We start from the raw sequence: 23,622 nt of genomic DNA, 5'->3' as shown, positions 1-23,622 counted from the left end.
AGTTCCACATTATCACTCAAACAGCTGGCACATGAGATGTCCTTTCATCTGGTTCTTTATCATTGCTTTCCGTATGTCATCATCTAGACAGAGGCAGTAAGGCGCTGGCTCAATGGGCCTGCATGATCATCATTAACAATGCCTTCCTACCATACTCACATCCCTATCGTACAACAAATGTGAATGAATCACAAAGACTAGTTACATATAATAATACATGGATTGCAAAATCACAAAATAATCTGACAATGGAAACACTTGTTAGAATCTATATAAAAAAAAATGTAAATACTCGTTTCCGACTGTCGGAAATATCAATCAATTCGCCGATCGGTATTCTATATCTGACTATCTTAACTGTTACGACAGTCGTAAAACACATGGATCGGTGAAAAGATCTGTTTTGTTGAAAACGGCAGCGGGTTCAGCAATCTATCAGCCATCTTTGATAATGCAGATTCGCTTTTTTAAAAAGTCGAATCTACAGGGGGGGGGGGGAGAGATTTGAGATGGCCATCTTAGAATACGTGTGTGCTGATATTTGAAATATTGGCACACATTAAATTCCACCCTAAAAGGGGTAAGATGTCAAACAGACAGCAATTGTGTATATCCCTAAATGGGTGTCTCACCTGAGGGTATAAAGTGGCTTTGGTGCTAGAAGAGCTGCTGGAAGAGGCTCCAGTCACATGATTGCGATCATACAGTGGGGCTCCGCTGCTGCCGCCTCCGATGATACTCATGGAACTGATCATTTGCTTCCCACACGGTATACCTGAGAAAAATCAGAATAAACAAAAATGTAAGAACCAAAATAAGTACACCTAATACTGTTACTGCAGTGATTTCTAAGTAAACGCGCAGCTAAGTTAAGTTTTATTAACTATACATCACAACATACTGTACATAATAATAAATCTGTACAAACTATACTTCACCACAGTTTCTTCTAAATAAATTACTATTGGGGCCTTAATTTGGGGGTTATTCTGATTCACTCGGAAAGGCACAATCACTCTAATGGACAAAACCATGTGCACTGCAGGTGGGGCTGATGTAACATGTGCAGAGAAAATCAGATTTGGGTGTTTTATGGTTTCTGTGCAAGGTAAATACTGGCGGCTTTATTTTTACACTGCAATATAGATATCAGTTTGAAGTACAAACCCCACCCAAACCTTATTATCTTTGCACATGTTACATCTGCCCCACCTGCAGTGCACATGGTTTTGTCCATTAGAGAGTGATTGTGCCTTTCTGAGTGATTCAGAATAACCACGAAAATTTTGGATGATGATCACTGGTAAAATTCCACATAAACCCAAAGAGAAAATAATCCATGATGTTAGTTATACACAAACTATAAAAACAACTGAAGAAAAAGAAAACAAATTAATTAAAAGTGATATGTAAATGCACAAACAATGTGGTAAGATCATTCACTATGACCATTTTTAGGTAACTTGAGAATAAAAATAAACCCCTTTACCACAGGCCACCAAACACATAAGACAATCACCAGAGCTTATAAGAGGAAATGTTGGGCTTCCCCATTACTGGCTGAGCCATGCAGATCGCACACACAAACATGCATAGGGGAGGAGGAATGTTCATTATGGCTGAACTCCTGGACAGTGGAGCTTCACAAATCTGCTAATTAATGGGGTTATTGGCCTTAAAGTGAAAATTGTACTAGCATTATATAACTATACAAATATGTTGGTGATCCATCATTTGTTATACAATTACCGTATTTGCCGGCGTATAAGACGACCCCCCAACATTTCCACTCAAAATACAGAGTTTGTTATATAAGTGCACCCGGCGTATAAAACGACCCTCCCACTTGGAGGCATGTTTTTCAGGGGAAAAAAAGTAGTCTTATACGCCAGCAAATACAGTAGTATTTTTTCTCCAATAGTTTATATGATTATATCTATATTGGAAATTTTAAATTACATTACAATGCCAATTTCAGCTTGCATTGTAGGTATACAGTACAGTAGGTGGATTCTGCTCACACCTCCATAGACAGTGAGAAGTATTGGCCCTATGTGAGGAAACTCGCAAAGCCATTCCGGCAACTTCGCTCTTGAATTGACTCTGCTCCATAGTGTTAAACACCAGCTTATTCCTTACTATTTGGAAACCATTAAAAATCATTTAAAAAGTATAAAGGGGAATATACAGTATATTTTCTTTCTTTTTAGACAGTTACCTCATCTCTTGTTAAACAAGGCGGCATTATATAGACAAATACAAAAGGTGTCATTTGATGGGAAAACAAAGAAAGTGAATATGGAAGTTTGTGTCAGACAGTTTATGTGAAACCAAGGCCGGGGCAGTGTTTAAAGCTTAGCGGAGTAATCCACATGACTCAATGCTTTACATTTTATAGGATCACGTTTCAGCTGATCCTATATTTTAACTTCCCAGCTGCCACTGCAGATTCTTTAGGAGCTACACAAGCAGAGTCCCCCAGGAAAACATAATTACAAGAGTCCCTCTCTGGATTTGCTTGTTTACCACAACAGACCTGTTATTAACTTATCCCCCAATGTTGGGAAATGTAATAAAAAAACATGTCTGAGAAGGCTGGCCCAGGAGAGCGGGACCAATTCCTAGCACCAGATGCCTTATGAGCACAGGCTATCAGAATTCATTGTCAGACAGAAGTTACTGTGGGATGAATTCCAAGTTAGGACTAAGGATACGTGGTTATATATAAACTCATACATGAGAATGTCACATTCTCACCATACATCGCTTTATAAAGTTTTAGTCCCCCCCCCCCCCCCCCCTTTGCAATATGAAGGCTTACCTGTGTAGGTGCCAGGCTGTGAACTTCTACTTGTTATGAAGTTAAGAGGAACGTGGGGTGTTCCGCTGATGTATTCATGAGGAAAAGGACCATTCGGTCCAGTGTACCTTTGACACACGACTCTCTGACACACAAAATAGACGCCACCAAATACAAATACTGACAGAATAATGCCGATGACTGGTAATATCGCACTGCTATGCGAAGGGGTTGCCTCAGATGGGGACTTATTCAGTTCTGAAATAAAAGGAATATACAGTCAGAAGCAAGCAATAACTGTACAGGGAAGACCGGCAACTAGACCAACCATCTGCAATACATGCCTAACTTAATCTTCGGTGTACACGATCTCACATGTATTCAGCCTTACATGCAAGTAATCAGCATTGGGTGCTGTGAAATAAATGCAGATCTGAATTACAGTTGGCAACAAATGTGCCCTCATACATCTATGCTGTCCCTCCTGCAAAGCCCGGCTGTGTGCGATTCTTCTAGCCTCAGGCTTATTTTTTTGCAGAAAATGCATCTTGGGCACAAAAAAAATGTGACTAGGACACAGGAGGAGACGGTGCAGAGTTACCTTATATGACACCTCTATATATGTGTGTGACCTTTATTGAATCTGTACAGAGTGTGTTTCAATGTAGCAGCTGCAGAAATGTACAATACAAGTTCTGTCTGCTCAGTATACAGCCGCAAACAGATACACAAAAACCATATCAAAGTAATAGGCACTCCTGGTGCATCCAACGTTACCAGGATTGCACAGAACATGGATGCTCACTCACAGTAGGGATCTTGTGCTATTCATGAATACTACTAATCTTTTTAGCCTTAATTAACACCTTTTGCTTTTTTTTATTAACACACTGCATCTTCGCCTCTCACTAGTGTGCCTCCCTGGGGTAGCTGGCCTTCACTGGCTTAGTGGAGTTTCACGCCCCAGATTTCAGTATTTAGTATCAGGGACCCACCAGAGATGACGTCACCTACACGTTGGTCGGTAGGCTGGTAATTTTGGGCCAAAAAGTACGCCAACAACTTTGTATCGTGGGCAGCAGCACTATATGTTCTGTTTCTTTGTGGAACTACAAGTCTCAGCATGATGGTGCCGCTTACTATATGTGTAATTAGGGTGGGCAGTCTAAGATCTTCCTTCCCTCAAGGTTCAATGAGCTGTGTGTACGGAGCTCCCCTTCTGCTCACTGCTGCAACACATTGTTATTTCACTTATGGTCAGCATAATGTCAGCTTTAAATCAGTCGGCCATTCTCACCTGGCCTCAACCATTTTGCCCACAGAACTGATGCTCACTGAATGTTTTTTCCTCACAACATGGTCCCTAACTCCAGATTGTTGTGACCTCAAATATCAGGAGATCAGAAGTTTGAGTTACTCAAATCAGACTGCCTGGCACCAATAACCATTGTACGGGTAAAGGCATTTAGATTTCATCTACCATTGTGTTCTGAATGAACAATGACTGAACCCATGTACCATGCTATGCACTGAGTTGCTGCCATACATTTGTATGCTTAGATATTTGAATTAAAGAGCAGCTATACCAGTGCACCAAATAAAGTGACCAACCGAGTGTGTGTGTGTTGCCCTTATTTTAATGTATAGTGCCAAATGGCATGAGCTGACGAACTAGAAAAAGCCAAATGGCTACAGTTACTCACCACACATGATCTCATCCGAGTTATCACTGCAGTCCGGGAAGGTGTCACAGTGCTGCTTTGTGGTGACGCACTGGCCATTGTCACAACGGAATTGATTAGGTAGACATACTGCTGCAATACGAGAAGAGTAGACACTTACTTCAAATGACTGCGCAACCTTAAGCGTCAGCGACTAAACATGGGCTGGGCTGTGTAGTTCCCTGCGAGAAATATTATTAACCCAGCAATTTATCTGGATGAGCACTTGATGGCTCCTATAGTTGACCTAAACCGAGACTTAGAAAGACCTATGCAAAGACCAAAAATCAAATGTTGCCTCCTGTTTAATTATCACACCATGCAGTCTATGAAATTATAATTGAGGTTTATGTACAGAGCTGACAAAAGCCTGAAGGTGTATGTAAGATATGTACTGGCCAGTTCCCCCTGCAGTCTTTGGTCAGTGCTGCACCCCAGTGGCAACAGTTGCCGCTGGCTATATGGATACTCACTGAACTCGGATCAGTCAGCCTGCATGGACATATCTGAGCTATGGCTGGTTTGCCACAGGATTAGAATAGTCAGCCGTGCTCAGCATACACACAATTATTTTTCCTTTTCCTTTAACCCTTTGAGTGCAAACGTTGCTGTGAGAGATCCTCACAATATCCATTAAAAATGCCAGCGCCGCTCACAGCGACTGTTCTTTGTTTGGGTGCAATATTTAGCTTAGCTTCAATTAATTGACTTGACTGTATTCGTATTTATTTATACTAAAAGAAGAGTCGCTGTGAGCGGTGCTGGCATTTTTAGCAGATATTTTGAGGATTGCTCACAGTAATGTTGGCACTCAAAGGGTTAAATCACGAGTTTTGATGCACAATTGCTCCCGTTGCGGATACTGTAGACCCGTGTGAGAAAAGCTCTCTCCTTACTTTCACAATCCAGTTCATCGGATTTATCCTGGCAGTCAAACTCTCCATTGCACTTTTTGCGCACATCGATGCATCGCCCTTTTTCACACTGGAACTGATTGGGAGAGCACAAGGGGCAGTTCTCCTCATCACTCTTGTCCTCACACTCGGAGTAGCCATCACAGCGCCAGGACAGAGGGATACAGTCAATCTCGCCGGTGGCGCATGAGAACTGCTCAGGAGAGCAAGTTGGAGGCTCTGTGAAATGACACCTTTATTTTACTTCTTTTTACAAAAACACATGGGGTGAAATGTAATAGGAGGAGGATGATCAAACTGGTTTTGCAGTGTAAATGATTGTTGCTTTAAAAAAACTGGAGCATTCTTACCAAATCTCTCACTTTCTGAATCTCTCTTCGCCCATGGTCTTTTAGCAGTACAGGTTGAGTATCCCCTATCCGTGCATCCCCTATCCGAATTATTCCAAAAACCGTGGTTTTTGGAATCATTCGAAAATTTTTTTTTTAACCCCCCTAACCCTCTTTTCATACTTACCAAGTCCCAGGGCGTCCACAGCAGGCCTCCGGCATCTTCTCCAGGGTCTCCTGCGGTCCCAGGAATGCATTGCGCGAGTATGCGCGCGCGCCGGTGACGTCACCGGTGCGCGCGCACACTCGCGCAATGCATTCCTGGGACCGCTGGAGACCCGGAGAAGATGCCGGAGGCCTGCTGTGGACGCCCGGGGACTGCGCGGATGCCGAGGGACCACCGGACACCATCAGGGGACAGGTAAGTATGGCTACAAAAATTTATTCCAAAAACCGTGGTCCCGAGCATTTCGGATAGGGGATACTCAACCTGTATATAGCAGCAATTCTATACAATACATGTTAACAAATTTATATCAGAAAAAAAAAAGTTCTTCTAACACATACCTCCACACGTCAGAAGGTTCTGCAAGAGGACGAGGTGCACTGGGCAGGAACAGCGAGGGGTGCCATCTCCTTTGGCAATGCAGATATGAGAACAGCCTCCATTGTCACGAGAACACGGATGTGTAGCTGAAACCATACAATTTGCTGTGAAATATTTGGTATATAATGCTCTGCCTATGCATAACAAGACCCCACAGGTTGTGAACCGTTAACTAACAGAGCAGGAAGAGAGGCCTAAAATGCCAAATACGTGTACTATTGTATCTGTACACATCAAAATAAAGCACGCAGTTATTTATTCCATTTGTGTTGGCAAGAGAGCCCAGAAGTAAATAGATAAGCAGCAGCAATATCTGGGAAGCAGGTGGTTCTGCTGTACATAGACCAGGAGTGACCAATTCACCTATGAAGGTGCCAGCAGGTTAAGTGGGTATTCAATGCAGGGTCACGACTGTCGGGCTAGCCCAACAGCCGTGACCCTATCCTGTTCTCGGTCCGGCTCAACGCTGAATCGGCAGGCTTAATTCAATGAGCTGCGGCCGGGAGCATGACAATTCCCGGCAGAATAGGCCCGGCTGTTTGTAAAGTCTGGCACATTCTGCTGAAATCCCTGTTCAATGCTGTTGGGGAAGATCGCATTGAATAGGGCCCCGCCACTATTTCCCCTGTCGGGAATAGCAGCAGGAGATTGAATAACCCTCTAATGGTGTGCACACATGGTCAGATGTGCCTTAAGATCCTATCCACGATCCCATCAGATCGTGGATAGGATCTTAAAGGCACATCCGATTTGCATCCAATCTTGACTATATAGTGCAGATCTGCACTATATAGACAAGGCAGCCAAGACTTTCTGGCTTCCGATATGTGAACGCCCATCGGGATCGGATCGGGATTGCAAGGGTTAAAATCCTTGCGATCTGCATCCGATTCCGATCCGATGTTGACTATATCGTCAACATCGGAAAGGAAATCGGACCGTGTGTACACACTATAAGTGTGGATGATTATTTGCATTACAATATGGTCTCAGAAGAGCAGAAACCAATTGATCTGTATTATTCATATGAGGACTCACTAGGAAAGAGGTAGTAGTGCAAGGGAGCAGTATATAGGCAAATAGGGTATGCCAAACTCAACTTGCAATGGACATTACTGTATGTGAACATTCTGTTGGGAAATCACTAGGGCACAGAAGTGTAAAGGCCAGTACAGTATGCTCTGCTATAGCTGCAACAGAGAAGCTTTATTAAAATGGACCCTCCTCTGAGCAGTCAAAATTCCTAAATAGGTACGGATTTATTTTTAGTAGAAATATTCTCAATTATATCCTACACTAAGGGCAGTATTCAATGCTCCCGATTCATCGTGTTTTTCGGAGAATCGGGCTGTATTTAGTGAATCTGATTCACCCTATTCAATGTTCACTGTTTGCCGAAAGCAAACCGTGAATGCCGGCCAGTTCTCAGTTTCATGCTCGCTGCAAGTCGATGTTGTTTTTAATGTGATTTTCACTTACATTCGCTGTGAGTGTATTCAATGCTAGGATGGCGAATTGCTTTCAACGCGATTTTTGCCGTGCTTCACCGTGTAGCAGTCACCATCTTTTTAAGGTGAACTGGAATGTTATCTTTTAAAATAAAGTTTTTTTATTTTTTTTATTTGGTGTGAAGGGGCATGCTATTTTTATTCATGTGCGGGCTGCACATGAATATATATTTAATTTTTATTTTTTTTACACATATCAGCCAGCAGGGGGCCGAGAGCAGCTCATTAAATATTCATATATTCACTGATCCCGCTCATTACATATACACTAGTGGGAGCAGTGCAGCAGCTCCCTACCAGCATCCCCTGCCAGCTTGTTCTGCCTGTGTCCCGGGGAGCCCTCCTTTCCCCACACATTCTGGCGCAGGCAGGGAGACTTCCATCTCCCTGCGGCGTTGAGTAGGGCGACATGCAGGGCTCGCAGCGAATGCTCCAGCTCTCCGGAACGTGGCGAATGTGCAGCGAATCCTAAAAAGGATTAGCTGCACATGCCGAAAATCGGCATTGAATACCGCCCTAACAAGGTTTTGCATTATTTATATCTATGTATTTAGGCTTGCCATAATATATCTTTAATTCAGAGCACCCATTATTCCCATAGGTTCTGTGGCTGATTAAAACTAGGTGAAATTTAACCAGCCACAGAATCTGTGAAAATCTTAAATGTCCCATATTAAAAAGGGACTTTATACTGCTCATATAAAAGAAATGCACCTAGAAACCATGTCAGTCTATAACCAGCTCCTGCCATGTAACCAGTTCCAGTTAACCTGAAACAAAATGTCACTCTCCTGCAATATTGAAGGTAATAACAGGCTAAAACCCAGACCCATCAAACAGTCTGAAAATACAGACAATACTAATAAAAAGATTTACTTAGACTGAGAATGCACTGGAATGTCCATGTTCTTTAGCACTTTCTCAAATAAAAAATGAAATATTCAATCTTACTCTTTGTTCTCTTATCTACAGTTCAAGACCGTACAATAACCCCAAAAATCAGTGCTTGGAATTTCACATACAAAAATATACTATGTTGTTAATGACTCAACTATGTCATTTTACCGCCACCTTAATGAAAGCACTGGGAATAAACTTGATGGGTTAAAGGGGAAGTTCAGAGCATTCTTGTTCAAGCAGATTTTCTCATTTCCTTTGCTCTTAGATGACAAAAAGAATAATTAATTTGCACAGAAAGAAGTTTCCCTTGTGGTATCCAAGAGCAACAAAAATAAACAAATCTGTCGGGTCTAAAACAATTTTTTGATTTCCGTGCGAATGGATGCAAAGTAAAAATGTTTGAGGTGCACAGGAAAAGCAGCCTGCTGTACTCAATGGTAATCTCGGTGTCTGTTGGCAAAAAGCAACGAGAATTGAAAAGGCTCCTTTGAGTCTGTCTTAATTTGTGCTGTGGTCAATGAAACAATTTGCAAAGGAGAACTTTGTTGGGGAAATATGGAATATAAATTATAAAATAATATAACTGGTGTGTGTGTTTGGGAGGGGTAGGGTAATACTTACTAAACAAAATGGGGTTTGGGTACAATCGCACAAGATCGTGTATCCTTGAGTTATATTGGTTGGATATAGGAGTGACCCCCTGTTTATTATTATAACAGCCTTGTATCTGGTATAATTTAGGGGTGTGCTACCACTGACAAATAGAATAATTCACATAAAGAGAGTAGAAAAAAGGATTGGTCTTGGTGTGGTGCACCAATGAAAGGAATGTAGTCCTAAAATCTAACTTTTAATTGATTTCGTATTAAAACAAGCGAAATATAAAAACACATATAACAAATACAGATGGGGAAGGTATTAATAAAAATGCACGTGCGAGCGTGCGGCGTGTGTCCAATTTTTATTTGTGGTATTTTTCACAAGTGTAGACCAGCCTCCTCTGTACAAATTTTGCCCGTCAGGGTATAATTTATTTCTGCAGTCATTCACTGCTAGGTATTTGTATCAATTTGTTACAGAGAAGAAATGTAGAATGTTACTTTTGTATCGTTCAGGAGAAACTGAAAGTGCATGTATTACCAAGCCTCTCTGAGAGTTTCCAGTCCTCTTAGCTGGTTTAGCGTAAGTGGGAGACCAGGACCTAAAGGTGTTTTTATTATTATTCACACTGATGTTCACAAAAGCACATTTAATTTTCACATAGGCTCGATTTTATCACAGTACTATCTCTTTATTGGTGAATGTTTGTTTAGGTCTCTGTGCAAATGCTGATTGTAATTGCTGCACTGATTTATATTATCTTGCAGCGAGTGACTGGATAGCAGGGATAATGGTATTCTCTCAGCATGTAAATGTATATATTTTTACATAGGAGCCTGAGCTCAGAGAGTATCAGGGAGCGCTGATTTATCACAATATAACACTTGATTGGCACATGGGCTCAATATTATCACAGTGCTACCTCTTATGTTCAAATGCTGATTATATTACTACAAGAATTTGTCTGGTCTCGCAGTACGTGGCTGGACAATCTTAATTGTGTCAGCAGTGATGATTTTATATTCTCTATGGCTGTAGTACTGTGATAAAATCGAGCCTATGTGCCAATTAAATGTGATTTTGTGAACATCAGTGTGAATAATAATAACACATATTTAGGTCCTGGTCTCCCACTTACGCTAAACCAGCGGGATGCGGTCATCTATTAGAATGAACTTAGGTCTACAGTCATTAGGTCGACCCCACTAGGTCGACTGGCAGGAAGGTCGACCTGACTTAAGGTCGACATGACTTAAGGTCGAATTTGCATAAAGGTTGACATGAGGAAGGTCGACTGGTCATAAGGTCGACATGGGTTTTTCACTGTTTTTTGAGCCAAAAATCCATGTCGATCTTATGACCAGTCGACCTTCCTCATGTCGACCTTTAAGCAAATTCGACCTTAAGTCATGTCGACCTTGGCCCATGTCGACCTTAAGTCAGGTCGACCTTCCTGCCAGTCGACCTAGTGGGGTCAACCTAATGACTGTAGACCTAAGTGTGGTCTGACAGATGTACCAATTCCAAACCAGCTAAGAGGACTGTAGACTCTCAGAGAGGCTTGGTAATACATGCACTTTCAGTTTCTCCTTGAACGATACAAAAGTAACATTCTACATTTCTTCTCTGTAACAAATTGATACAAATACCTAGCAGTGAATGACTGCAGAAATAAATTATACCCTGACGGGCAAAATTTGTACAGAGGAGGCTGGTCTACACTTGTGAAAAATATCACACCGCTCGCACGGGCATTTTTATTAATACCTTCCCCATCTGTATTTGTTATATGTGTTTTTATATTTCGCTTGTTTTAATGCGAAATCAATTAAAAGTTAGATTTTAGGACTCCAATCCTTTCATTGGTGCACCAGACCAAGACAAATCCTTTTTTCTTCTCTCTTTATGTAATACTTACTAAATACTGCAGCGGACAAAAACTAAAATATACAATATTTAATTAATTTTCTCAGCAGTGCAAAACATATTATAGACTTTACCAAGAGCAGACCTCAACCAATACTCCTACACAGTAGGGGATTGCAGCAAAAATGATACTTACTTAACTCATTCATGTCCAGACTCTCCACAGCATGAATTCCTGTGAGGTGGGCTATGCGGCCCTGAATTCTTGTCCTTTGCAACCCATTCGTCTTTTCTACCCTTTCAATCATCTGCTGTTGCCGATCAATCCAGTAGAGGTGATCTCCAAGGATGGAAAGTCCCATTGGCTGAAGGATATTTGAATCTTGCAAAGTTATTCTATTTGCTCCTGCAAAGAAATAGCACAATACATCCAACAAATGTTTCATATGTGACAAAAATACAAATGTTTCCCTGTCCCCTCTGACCCACATGTAGCTATTGCAATTAATGCAGCGTGAACGGCTCATAAAATTGTGCAGTAAGTATTTGAATTCCACAAAACCAACAGCAGCAACAGCAGAAATGTAGAAAGTAATAGCTTGGGACATCATTGAAATGCTGAACAAAGAAGAATATGCAGCAATTCAGTTAATGATTCAAACAATTATGTTAAAACAAATTTATTAAAAGAAAAACAAATTAATAATAAGTGACATTAATGTGCATATATTAAAATCAATGAGTCACTGGGACCTGAATAGTTGTAATTATTATAACCTGCTCTGGTCAGTCAATCTCCCATTGTGGAATCGACTTGTAGGCCAATGGTAACCTCTGGAATCAAATGGTGTTACAGAGAGGACGTTGGAGGTATCCCAGTCCGATGTAGGACTTGCAAATGTGGGGGATCCTCTCTACCGTGTGTTGGTATTTGAGAAGTCCAGTGGGGCCAAAGCCAAAGTGGTAGCTGGAGACAATTTGTAATCCAGGCTGTCTGCTGGAGGTGTCCGAGTCCAGTGTGGACTACCAAAGATGGAGGGATCCTCTCTTAAGTACGTTCGTACTTGGGGGTGTAAAGTGCTCCAGATGGGGGATGAAAGTCACAGCAGGAACAGATGAGTAGGCAGGTAAAGTGCAAAGTGCTGATACAGGTCTCAGGAATATCAGGTGTATAGATCATATTCCTGAGACCTGTATCAGCACTGTATCAGCAGCCTGTGACATGGCAGGTAGGAGCTGATCGGCTGGCAGTTTATCACTCTCCATTTTATCACTTTTCAAGCTTAGTACAGCTGGCCCTTGATCTTGTAAAGCAGAGATGAGGAACCTTCGGCCCTGCAGCTGTTGTTGAACTACACATACCAGCATGCCCTGCAACAGTTTTAATATGGCCAAATAGCAATGCAACAACATGTGGAGGGCTGAAGGTTCCCCATCCCTGTTGTAAACCTTTAAGCCACGTGCACACGGGGTGAAGCCAGCCTCCATGCTGAGCATGTGCTGCGTGGGGCTTTTTCTATGGTTTAGAGGCAAAACCCTGCGATCTAGCAGGATAGACAGAACATGCACTGTTTATCCCTGTGAGCGATCGCTACATGCGGAACCGCACATTGCCTGGGGCCATACACACGAAGCGATCCGTGCTTCATTTCTAAGCGATATAGTCAGATCTCTTAGAAATAAGGGTTAAAATAGAGCAGTGTGTATGCCCATTAACATTATTAACTAAAAATAAAATACTGGTACAGCAGTGATAGCATATTTCGTCATTTTGTATTATATATGTGACAGACAGGAAGGAACATAATATTATGAAACGCTGCCTACAGTAAATGATCAAGACTGTAAGAGATCCTGAAACTCAAGTCAACACTTCGGTTAGCATAGGTGCATACCAAGTGTGCTAGGTCATATTTACAAAGCGGTTTCCTACATGTCAAAATGTTTTCCACTGCCGCAAGGGGTCTTAATGAAGACTGCTTAATTACTAGAGCCTGTGGGGTTGTCATCACCTAGCTGTGATTAATAAACCCTTCTCAGATGTGCTGCTTCACATTGCAAACTGGCAAAGAAACTGGCTCCTTTGCTACATGAAACACAAAGGGCAGTAATTCCTCAAACTGTAAAGAGCATAGAAGTTCCGCCCCAGTGACCATGCTGCATATTCATTCACAGCCTTTTCCCGAACTTGTTGTCAAATCCAGTTAAGGTAGCGACAAGCAAATATGCGCCGGGAAGTTTGAGGCGGGCTCTTTACTAGGAATTAATATAGTCTCCTTTTTTAAACTAATTGGCACTGTAATCGGTCAACCAAAGCGAGAAGCTTTAAGGAGTGGCTGCAAAAATCTTTATTTAAAATCCATATGAAACAACTGGTGAACTAGACCACAAATTGTCTCCACTGTATTGTATAGCTCGGCTGAAAGATGTTCTTAATTTGTTAACATATTGCACATGTCAAAGGTCACATAATCTGTATTTATATCTATCTATATCTACTAGTAAGCCCGCTCAAAGCAAATGCTTTGAAAGCTAGTAAGGGAGAGAGATAGAGAGATATAGATAGATAGATAGATAGATAGAGATATAGATAAAGAGATAGATAGATAGAGATATAGATAAAGAGATAGAGATAGAGAGATAGAGAGAAACAGAGAGAGAGCGAGACAGACAGAGAGAGAGAGACAGAGAGAGAGAGCGAGACAGACAGAGAGAGAGACAGACAGACAGACAGACAGAGACAGACAGACAGACAGACAGACAGAGAGAGGTTGTTTCACTTGCTTTGAACAGATGGCAGTGTTTCGGTGACACACAGCCAATAGAGATTATATATATGATGGGGGTAACAGGATAGCACTCCTTAAATAATCAGCCTTTCATATAGTACGGGTCGGATGGCACTCAGAATAAAGCGGTTCAAAGTCGGTGTAACTGCCAACGTTTCAAAGCTTTTATTTTCGCTTCGTCTTCAGGACGATGTTGTCCTGAAGACGAAGCGAAAATAAAAGCTTTGAAACGTTGGCAGTTACACCGACTTTGAACCGCTTTATTCTGAGTGCCATCCGACCCATACTAATATATATCTACACAACTAACTACTCCTCACCTCTATTAGGTGAAGTACCGCCAGTGAACACTAGTGGCAACTCGATGGACCAAATTACTACTTTGTGTGCTAAAAGAGGTCAAAAGAGAAAGGGAAAGCTATTTTTGCAGGGACATGGATTGGTTTCAAACTAGCTGGATATGGAGAGAGGGAGCTGTGAAGACAGAGATTGAGGCAGGAGCAGATAGGGACTTGGGATGGGGTGGAGATTTTGTGGGCTAAAAACAATCACAGCTCAAAATGAAGCAAAATCTGGCACAACTCTACGTGAAAGTACATTGCAGAAGCCGACATTTTGATTTTTTAAATAGTAAGTAATAATGGAGTGGAAGATTATGACAAAGTTATGGTAACATATAGCAAAAATGATTTAAGAGGTAACCATGCCTATATATTTTGGAGGACCATGCCTTCATTCACGCTGTACAAAAGTATGTGGCTACAGTTTCTTTTTTGTTGGTTTTAGCCCTTTTTAAACATATGACAACTAAAACATCCTGTATCTGGTGTTTTTAAGGCACATTCCAGACCTAAGCTCCTCTTGGCAACTGTGCCTCTTTTGCTTTTGGCACTGCACCTTCTCTGAAGTCTGCTGCTAAATTCTTTCAATTGTGTTCATTATTCAGTAAATAGGATGGATTACAAAACAAGTGTGAATGGATCAAACAGAAAAACATCATTGTCTGATTAAGTGATGCGTGTCCTCTCATCTCTTGCCGATCGCCTGGCTTTCATCTTATCCTACAGTGATTTATCACTTGCGGACTCAGTACTCGCACAGGGTAAAATCAGATGCTGTGGAGGCCTAGAGTGGTCATTAACAAAAGTGGGTAGACATTACTCTGGACATTACTTATTACTATTATATCTCTACTCCTACCCCAATGGTCATCATTGACTAGAATGAGCAGAGAGCCTATTGCTTACACAAAGACTGAGTGACTGATTCCGATCTATACACAGGAACTGCAATCTAGTATCATCGGCTGTGTAAACATACGCAATTGTTGCAGCCAGCAGCATTTGTAATGAGATGCCTACTGCAGCCATTTCCAATCCACTGCTTGGTGGCTGCATCTTTGTACACAGACACACATTGGTCAATAAGTGACCTCCCGAGTAAGCCTATGGTCCTTGAAAGGACGCTGGATCCATTATAACTGCAAAAGGGGATCACTTGTGCAAACAGTGAATTGATCAATTGAATCTAGTAGCAACAGAGCAATCATACTAACGTCCAATCTTATGTAGCCGATGTATAGGTGGCCATAAACACGCAGATTTATCTTCAGATCTGGCTGGTTGGAACAAAAACATGGTTATGGATGAGAGCATATGACAGTTGACCATTTTCTTGGAAATGCTGGAAAACTGACACTGTCATTCATCCATAACCATGTTTTTGTTCCAACCAGCCAGATCTGCAGATAAAACTTACTAATGTATGATTCAGCTGAACATTGTACTCTCTTCCAAGTTCTAATATATGTTATGTGTCTGAACCACAGTAGTGTAGCTTACTACTGATGGAGGAACTGGCTATTTTGTCAGGCTATTCTTCAGTCATTTCTAACCTAAAAACACGTACATACTATGAGATATTACACACAATATTGCTCATTTTGGCCCCTCTGAGTATTACAGTTTGTAATATTGTCTAGTGTGTATGCTTAATGTCGAGGTGCACTATCATGGTTCATGAAGGACCCTCCCATTGTCTATACATAGTCTACAACTGCATGTCCAGCAAGAGGCTGGGTGACGTCACTGAATTATATTGTTAATTATATTGTTCAGTGTGTATGCACAATATCGTTTACCCAGGAGTTTAAGGGGAAATCATTGACAATATCATCCATAGAAAATATCGCATGATGTGTACGCAGTCGCTAATTGGTAGAGCTAACTTAAAAAGTAGAGAAGTGGCTATTACCAGGTCCATCTACATAACTATAATTGAATGTTTGTGTGCGTATAACTATATACGCCCTACCAGTATCACGGCTGTCCCCTGTGACCTCATCCTCTGCAACATCCGTGCAATCATTGGAAATGGTGGTAACACATAAGCCAACTTGAACTTCCAAGGTACCGTCATGGCATCCACTGCCCGAGCTAGAGGGTCCCTGAATCTGGGAACTTGGCAATTGTGCCTGGATGCCATCAAGTCCACTTCCGGAAGGCCCCAACGAGCCACAATCTCCTGAAAGACTTGGGGATGTAATGCCCACTCTCCCTCCAGAAGTTTCTCCCTGCTCAGGAAATCCGCTTCCACATTCCGGACTCCTGGGATGAATACAGCAGAGGTGGCTAGAACATTGATCTCTGCCCACTGAAAAATTCTGGACACTTCTGTCATCGTCATCTTGCTGCGCGTGCCCACTTGGTGGTTCAAGTAACACAGCCCGGTGACCAAACCAGCTGACAAATGTCTCTGGCCTTCACTTCCGGAAGGAATACACTATGTAGATGTGTGTCCAGTATAACTCCCAGAAACTGCAGTCTTTGAGAAGGACACAAGTGAGACTTTTGAAGATTTAGGATCCACCCGTGGTCCCTTAAGAACTGAATTGCTACTGACAGATTTATTTGCAATTTCTCTGCCGACTCTGCTTTGAAGAGTAGGGCGTCCAAATATGGAATTACCACTATACCCTGTAGTCTGAGGGTAGCTGCCATGACTGCCATAATTCTCCTGGTTCCAGGCTCAGCAGAAACAACCTCAGGGACTCCATCCTAAAATGGTCCACCCTTAAGTGGAGATTCAGAGACTTCATATTTAAGATTGGTCTGAAAGTCCGGCTTTGGTAATAAGAAAAGAATGGAGTAAAACCCCTTCTTTCTTTCCTCTTGCAGTACCGGAACTACCACACCCATCTCCAGGAGAGATCTCGCCGCCCCCAAAAGGGCTGATCTGAGTAGAGTTTCTCTGGGTAACGGAGTAGGTAAAAAACCACTTCAGGTTTATCCTGTACTCCTGGGACACCACATTGAGGACCCAAGGATCCTGACCTAACAAGGTCCAAGTGTCCCGATATTGCAAGAGGCGACCCCCCACCCTGATCACAGATTGGGGAGTCTCCGACCAGTCATGCTGAGGGCTTCTCCTTCCCTTTGGAAACCTGTTTCTTTGTAAAGGCTCCGAAGTGGGATTTTGGAGCTTTGCCTTTTCCAGCAGGGAACCGTCCTCTATTGGACTGACCCCTTGATGATGCACCTTCCGAAAGAAAGGCCAAAAAGAGGAACGAAAGGCAGCAAACCTTGATGAACCTTGTTTTGCTACTTGTGTAGGAAGAAAGGTAATCTTTCCCACCTCTTGTTTGGTAAATAATGGCTTCCAACTCCGAACCAAAAAGCAATTCCCCTTTCAAAGCCAAAGCCTCAAGGGATTTCTTGGACTCAATATCAGCCTCCCAGGCTTTGAGCCACAAAACTCTACGAGTATGCACAGAAACTGCCGATATCTTGGGACAGCATTTTAATCGCCTCGTCACCAGCCTCCTAGTATATTCCGCAGCGGCCTTCAAATCCTCTGCCAAAGCTAAGACTTCCGTATCTGGCTGTAGGAAAGAACAGAGGGTATTAGCCCACACTATCATAGCTTTGGACACCCATGCTGAAGCAACTACAGGCCTAAGAGCAAAACCCACACCTTCAAATGCTGCTTTTAAGCAACCCTCCATTTTTTTTTTATCCACCAGGTCTTTAAATGCAGCACCGCCTTACACAGGCAAAGCCTTTGACAGCGACCGGAGCATCTACTAAGGGAACTTTTTCCCACAACTTAACATGCTCCTCCGGCATAGGGTATAAGCTCAAGTATCTTTTAGGTAACAGGATATTTTTAATCAGCGTTTTCCAAGCCCCTCCTAACAAGTCCTGCATACCCTCATCCGAGGGGAAAGTGACTGCATCTCTGCACTTTCTCTTGAAAATTCCCTGGAGCTTTATCTCCTTCAGATAAATGTAAAGACTGCTTCACAGCCAAAATTAAATCTTCAATACCGGGTACAGAAATATCCAACTCATCCTTCTGATCCAAGTACATATCAGGTCCACACTCTCCCTCCTCCTCAGAATCCACATTGAGGGTAGTCAGGGATGCTACAGAATGTCTGGAAGACCCTTCAGGCTCCTTAGAAAACTGCTCCGTGAGAGCATTAGCCTTCTGAATGCCCTGCACAGTGTCCTGCATGACTTGCAAAAAGGGCCCACAAGCCCACAACGTTTTCAGGGGTTTAAAAAGGCCATCGCTCCATCCCCATAACAGCAGAATGCCTTTCTGTCATGATTAAATATCACATTGCAAAATGTCAGGCGACAGTACTGAGCCAAAGTATGCCAGAGTACTTATCTGTCTATTGGTGGACCCTTCTGATCAGTGGGGGGTAGCGATGCACAGGAGAAGCTTGTCACTCTGCAGGAAAAACCTTCAGCTCTGCAGCACAGTGCTTTCCAAAGGCGACAAACACAGAGTGAAAGGAAGAGACCATTGTCCCTGCTCCAGCGGGGTCCGTGGATTTTTGGCGCCATCTACCCCCTGGAAGCCGCTCCTTCAGTTGTCTTCTCCTCTCTCTAGTGCAGTGGTGGCCAACCTGTGGCTCTTGAGCCTCATGCGGCTCTCCCCCTTGTAAAGTGTGGCTCCTGCTCCCACTGCTGCCCGCCGCCCACCGTCCGTCCCAGTCCCCCCTGCTGCTGGTTCCCTGAATCCCTTCTCCTTCTGAGGGGAGGAGATTGCGCATCGCGCATCTCTTCTACCCCTTACTGTGCATCCTTGTGACTGGGCCGTCTGCCAATTAGAGCTCGCGGGCCGGCAGCCAATCAGGAGCCGGCCAGCGAGCTTTGATTGGTGGACGGCCCAGTCACAGGAAAGTGAGGGGGAAGGACACGCGTGGTGTGCTGTGCTCTCCTCCCCTCGGTGACATCACAGGACTGCAGGGGGACGCCAGACTGTCCTCTCCCCGCCTGGCAGCAGCAGCAACAACGGTGAGTGCTGCTGCTGGGAAATTTGCACTGTGGGGGCATATCAGTTTGTGGCACTGTGGGGGCATACCAGCTTTCTGGCACTGTGGGGGCATACCAGCTTTCTGGCACCGTGTGGGGGGGGCATATGTGTATCTGGCACTATTGGGGGCATATGTATATATGGCACTGCACTTTTGGAGGTAATATTTGTATCACACCCACCCAAGGGGTCAAATTAGACTACGCCCTTTTTTTGGCACATGCGCCTTCGGCGCGCGCATGATGTCGGCTCTTTAGCTTGACTACCGATATTTTTCGTCTCTTTACCTCTTTTCGTCTCTTGACCGGTTGGCCACCCCTGCTCTAGTGCCTCCCCCTCGGCTGGGGATCACTTGGGATTGCCCATGTCCAGGCTCCTGTAACAGGTTGTGCCCTGTGTTATGGCTCTTTTAAAATGGCCTCCTGCACACAGGACGCTGACAGGACGCAATTCTGTCAGCTCCTGCTGCGCTGTCAGTGTGAGGATTCTCATAGAATCCTCACACTGCCGCCTGTCCTAACAGTGTAAAATTGATAAAAAAAAAAAAAACACCTAGCAATCTGTTCTTTAGGCTGCGGCAGCAGCCCGTTCAGCATAGCACCCACTCCTGTGGGCTCCTAAGACGAACAGAGGAATCATGGGATGCAGTGGGGAGGAGCCTGCCTCTCTTCAAAGTTTAGCATAGGTGCCTGGCTCCTTCGGACCCTACTAAATCCCAAGGTCAACTGCGTCACCAGAATAGATGAATGAGAAAAAATGAATGGAGATTTCGATAATCACAACTGCATAAGGTCATTGTTTCCTTTGCAAAATACAATCAATCAATCTTCAATTCAGACAATAACTTACAACATGACAAAATCTATTAATGTATTCTAAATATTTTATACAAGTTGAATACTTTTTTCAAATTTGTTATTTTTTGCATCTTGTAACATATGCACTTATTAATTCTTACCAGATAGGTCGCTGCTTTCTATACGTTTCAAGTCTGCATCCACCCAAAACATTTTTCCAAGTTTGTTGTCAATGACCAGAGCAACCGGTCTGATGAGCCCGGTGGTGAAAAGAACTTCCCTCTCTGTTCCATCTAAGGCTGCACGCTCGATCTTTGGGGACCTCTCTTGCATGTTTGTGAAATACATGTACCTGCAACATGAGAAAGAATGAGAATAATAATATAAACAATAAAAATTGTAACAATAATAAAAAAAATTCTTAAGGAATTAGGGGGAGATTCTCTAAACTAAAAATGCGATAAAAACCCTGTTATCAGGGTTTTTACCGCATTTTGGGATGCTCTAAGCATCCTCCGCCGGGTTATCTGGCGATGCCCCATAGAAGCTCATATGGGCTTCTAACGCGACCCCCCACCGCTCCGCACCGACCCCCCCCCCCCTCACCTGTGTCCGGGCAGCACAGTGCTGTGCTGCCCGGACCTGTGACCTCCTCATCCCTGCACTATGATCCTCTTCCGGGTGCAGGGAGGAGGAAAGCCAGCCCCCCCCCACGCGCGCAGCAGCATCGCCGGGTAAGGGAGGGAGGGGGGAGCCGCAGGGACCCGATAGGACCAGCTGACTCACCGCAAAAGGACAGCTCTTAATGCAAGAGCTGTCCTTTGCCATAATTATTGCATATGTTACAGCATATGCGATAATTATGTTTGCAGTAGCCGGCGATAGGGGGCGGTAAGGGGGCTCGGATGTTAGAGCATCCCCCCCTCAGAGAGATATTAGTGAAATGCTGATTAAACTTAAAAGTTTGTGAGTTTTTTTTTTTTTAAGGATTGTAGAAAGGAGACCACAAGAACCATGCAAGGAAACAGGTTCCATAGGGTCAGAGCTGCAAATCTAAAAGCACAGCCCCTTAACGTTGTAAGGGATATTTTATCCATCCCTGTCAAGTCGCCCAGAAGCGCAAGAAGCTTCTTTCCGATAGTGATCCATCAATTGAGCAATGCATACCAAGCTAACTCAACCGAACATAAAAATGGTCTTAAATGCTAACCCTAATATGCGAACTGTCAAATTATATGTATAATGTATGTCATGCCTTCTCTCCTGTAACCATGCTCAATGCTGCATTGAAACCGCAAAAAAAAAATACCAGAGTATACATGTAGAAATAAAGCTGGTTCTAATATATTACTTAATATTCAAGTGCAAAAACAAAGGCAATCTCACACGTTTTTCCACTAAGAGCCCATCTAATGGTTCTTTTACAAATAAGCATACTACATACTCCTTGGTCCTTACAACAGACTTGAACTGTTGCTGAAGAGATTCAACACAAGGTGTCAAGGCTGTGACAGTCCCATGCGGACTTCCTTACATTGTGCTAGTTAATTGATTGCACCCTCCACAGATCCATTGCTAGGTATCTAACTGCTTTAAATAACATGGTCTACACACATACAGTGGAATTCAACTGGTGGCGGGAAACAAAATAAAAACCCTGCAGCAGTTTAGTGATTCAATTGCTGGACTGAAAATGGGACATGATAATGCAGTGTTTTTTTTCTCCCTCATCCACAGCAAGTCTGATTTTTTTTTGAAAACAGGGCTAATTAAGCAATTGAAAGTTTCCAATTCACTTAGTCGGTAACTGCTCAATATCTGCAACAGGTCTTCTATATCCAACATCGGGAGCTGGGTCGTTTGCAGCAATGGGGAGTAGTGTGCCCCTAGAGCAGGGCACTGGGAGAGTTACATCACCCTGCAGCCCTTGCATCTCTCTGCAGCCCCCCCTCCCCAGTTAAAAGATGGAGAGGAGAGCACCAGAGGTTGCAGATAGTACCAGAGAGCGGAGTATACCATTTAATTTTGTTACGTGTTGGAGGATTTTCAGCGTTGAAAATCCTGCAACCATTTTAAGAAAAATATTGGATACCACATGAATTGGGATAAATATTCCCGCAGTATTCCAAAATTGTGAGCAAGGGAAGCAACTTTTTACTAAATCAGAGTAAATCAGAGCCTGCACATCTGTACTTCATAACACATATAATGCAATGTTACAGCTGACTGTTACAGCATCCTGGGCAACAAACAGCCAGGACTCTTCCCATCTGTATACTAATGGTGCAGGATTGATCCCACAGATGATGCGTTGCCAAGATCAGGGGAAGATTCAATTGTATGAGAGGTTTAGTGAGGTAAAAAAACAAAACAAACTACTTATCTACTGCTCTCTCTCAAAAAGAAAAAGGGATCTTTATTAATTTTTTGAGGGGGTCTGTCAACTGCAGCTCACATAACACAATGCTGTAAAAGCAGACAGCCTGTAGAAAATAACACAAAAGAAATGTAAAATGGGAGCGATTAGCTATATTTGGAGCTGTGGCTCTTGTTCTCAGTGTGTTTTTCCGGATGGAAACATTAGTGCGAAGATCTTTTTGTTAGTGTGAATATCTGCTAGCTATTGTCCCAATTTAGGAAGACCAGAGAGGACTCGTTTTTAATTAGATGAAGAATGCAATTAGCTTTTATGATTGTTCAGACATTATTAATAATATGAACTGAAAATAAAAATTTACAAAGCTCACTGTGGTTAAAAAGTTGATTATAAGAAAGCCAATTTTCCCCATGTTTTTGGTCTCCATGTTACTGGAATTATAACATTTTCCTCTGAATGAAACCCGATGCCGGGAACTGCATTCACACAACATATGTCTAACAAGGGCTCATCATATTTAGGCCCTCACCAGCTGGGATACGCATGGTTCCCATTTTGCCAGCTTGTTTATTTATTTGTCTTGAGGGACTTTACTTGTGGAACATATTTAACAACAACAACAAAAAAAGTTCTGCGTGTCCCTTCCGACACAAGCACAACAAATATGGTCAGAGACATAGAGAACCATGGAAACACTGTCACACAGTGATAAGCCAACACATCGCTAAGGAAACAATATCATTAGCATTGTTGGGCCATAAATAAAGGTTATTAATTTCTCTCTAATTTAACAGATTATCCTGAAGCAAATACACATTGAATGATTTTTAAAAAACACCCAAATATAATTAATCCAAACTAGCTTATGTACAACACCTACACCACTTATCTGCTTGCAAACTGGAGATATTGTTTTCTGATATAAATCAGTGAAATATACCACAGCAGCTCGTTGTACACTCACGGTACGACCTATACAAGTTACTTTCAAAACGTAAGTTGTTTAATCGAGTTACTGATTGCTCAACTTGGATTCTGTACATAACCGTTTTGAGAGGCATGCATGGGGACAGTACTTGGAGGGAATGC

The 23,622-nt window shown here is 42.8% G+C and overlaps 1 protein-coding gene across 1 annotated transcript in view; it reads right to left on the bottom strand.

Annotated features, from left to right (window-relative positions):
- The window catches only part of LRP5 (LDL receptor related protein 5), a 168,265-nt gene that overhangs the window by 5,581 nt on the left and 139,062 nt on the right, over positions 1–23,622 (bottom strand). The window contains exons 15-21 of the mRNA XM_083164802.1: positions 20,318–20,508; positions 11,442–11,651; positions 6,332–6,457; positions 5,418–5,654; positions 4,504–4,614; positions 2,822–3,058; positions 633–775 (exon numbers count right to left, since the gene is read on the bottom strand). Of these exons, the coding sequence (XP_083020928.1) occupies positions 633–775; positions 2,822–3,058; positions 4,504–4,614; positions 5,418–5,654; positions 6,332–6,457; positions 11,442–11,651; positions 20,318–20,508 (1,255 nt within the window). The remainder of the gene's footprint in view (positions 1–632; positions 776–2,821; positions 3,059–4,503; positions 4,615–5,417; positions 5,655–6,331; positions 6,458–11,441; positions 11,652–20,317; positions 20,509–23,622) is intronic.

The sequence above is a fragment of the Crinia signifera genome, chromosome 11 (genome assembly GCF_055691185.1).
Source record: "Crinia signifera chromosome 11, ASM5569118v1, whole genome shotgun sequence".
Lineage (NCBI taxonomy): Eukaryota > Metazoa > Chordata > Amphibia > Anura > Myobatrachidae > Crinia > Crinia signifera.
The sequence above is the reverse complement of the archived record's forward strand: the minus strand, read 5'-3'. Positions and strand labels throughout refer to the sequence as shown.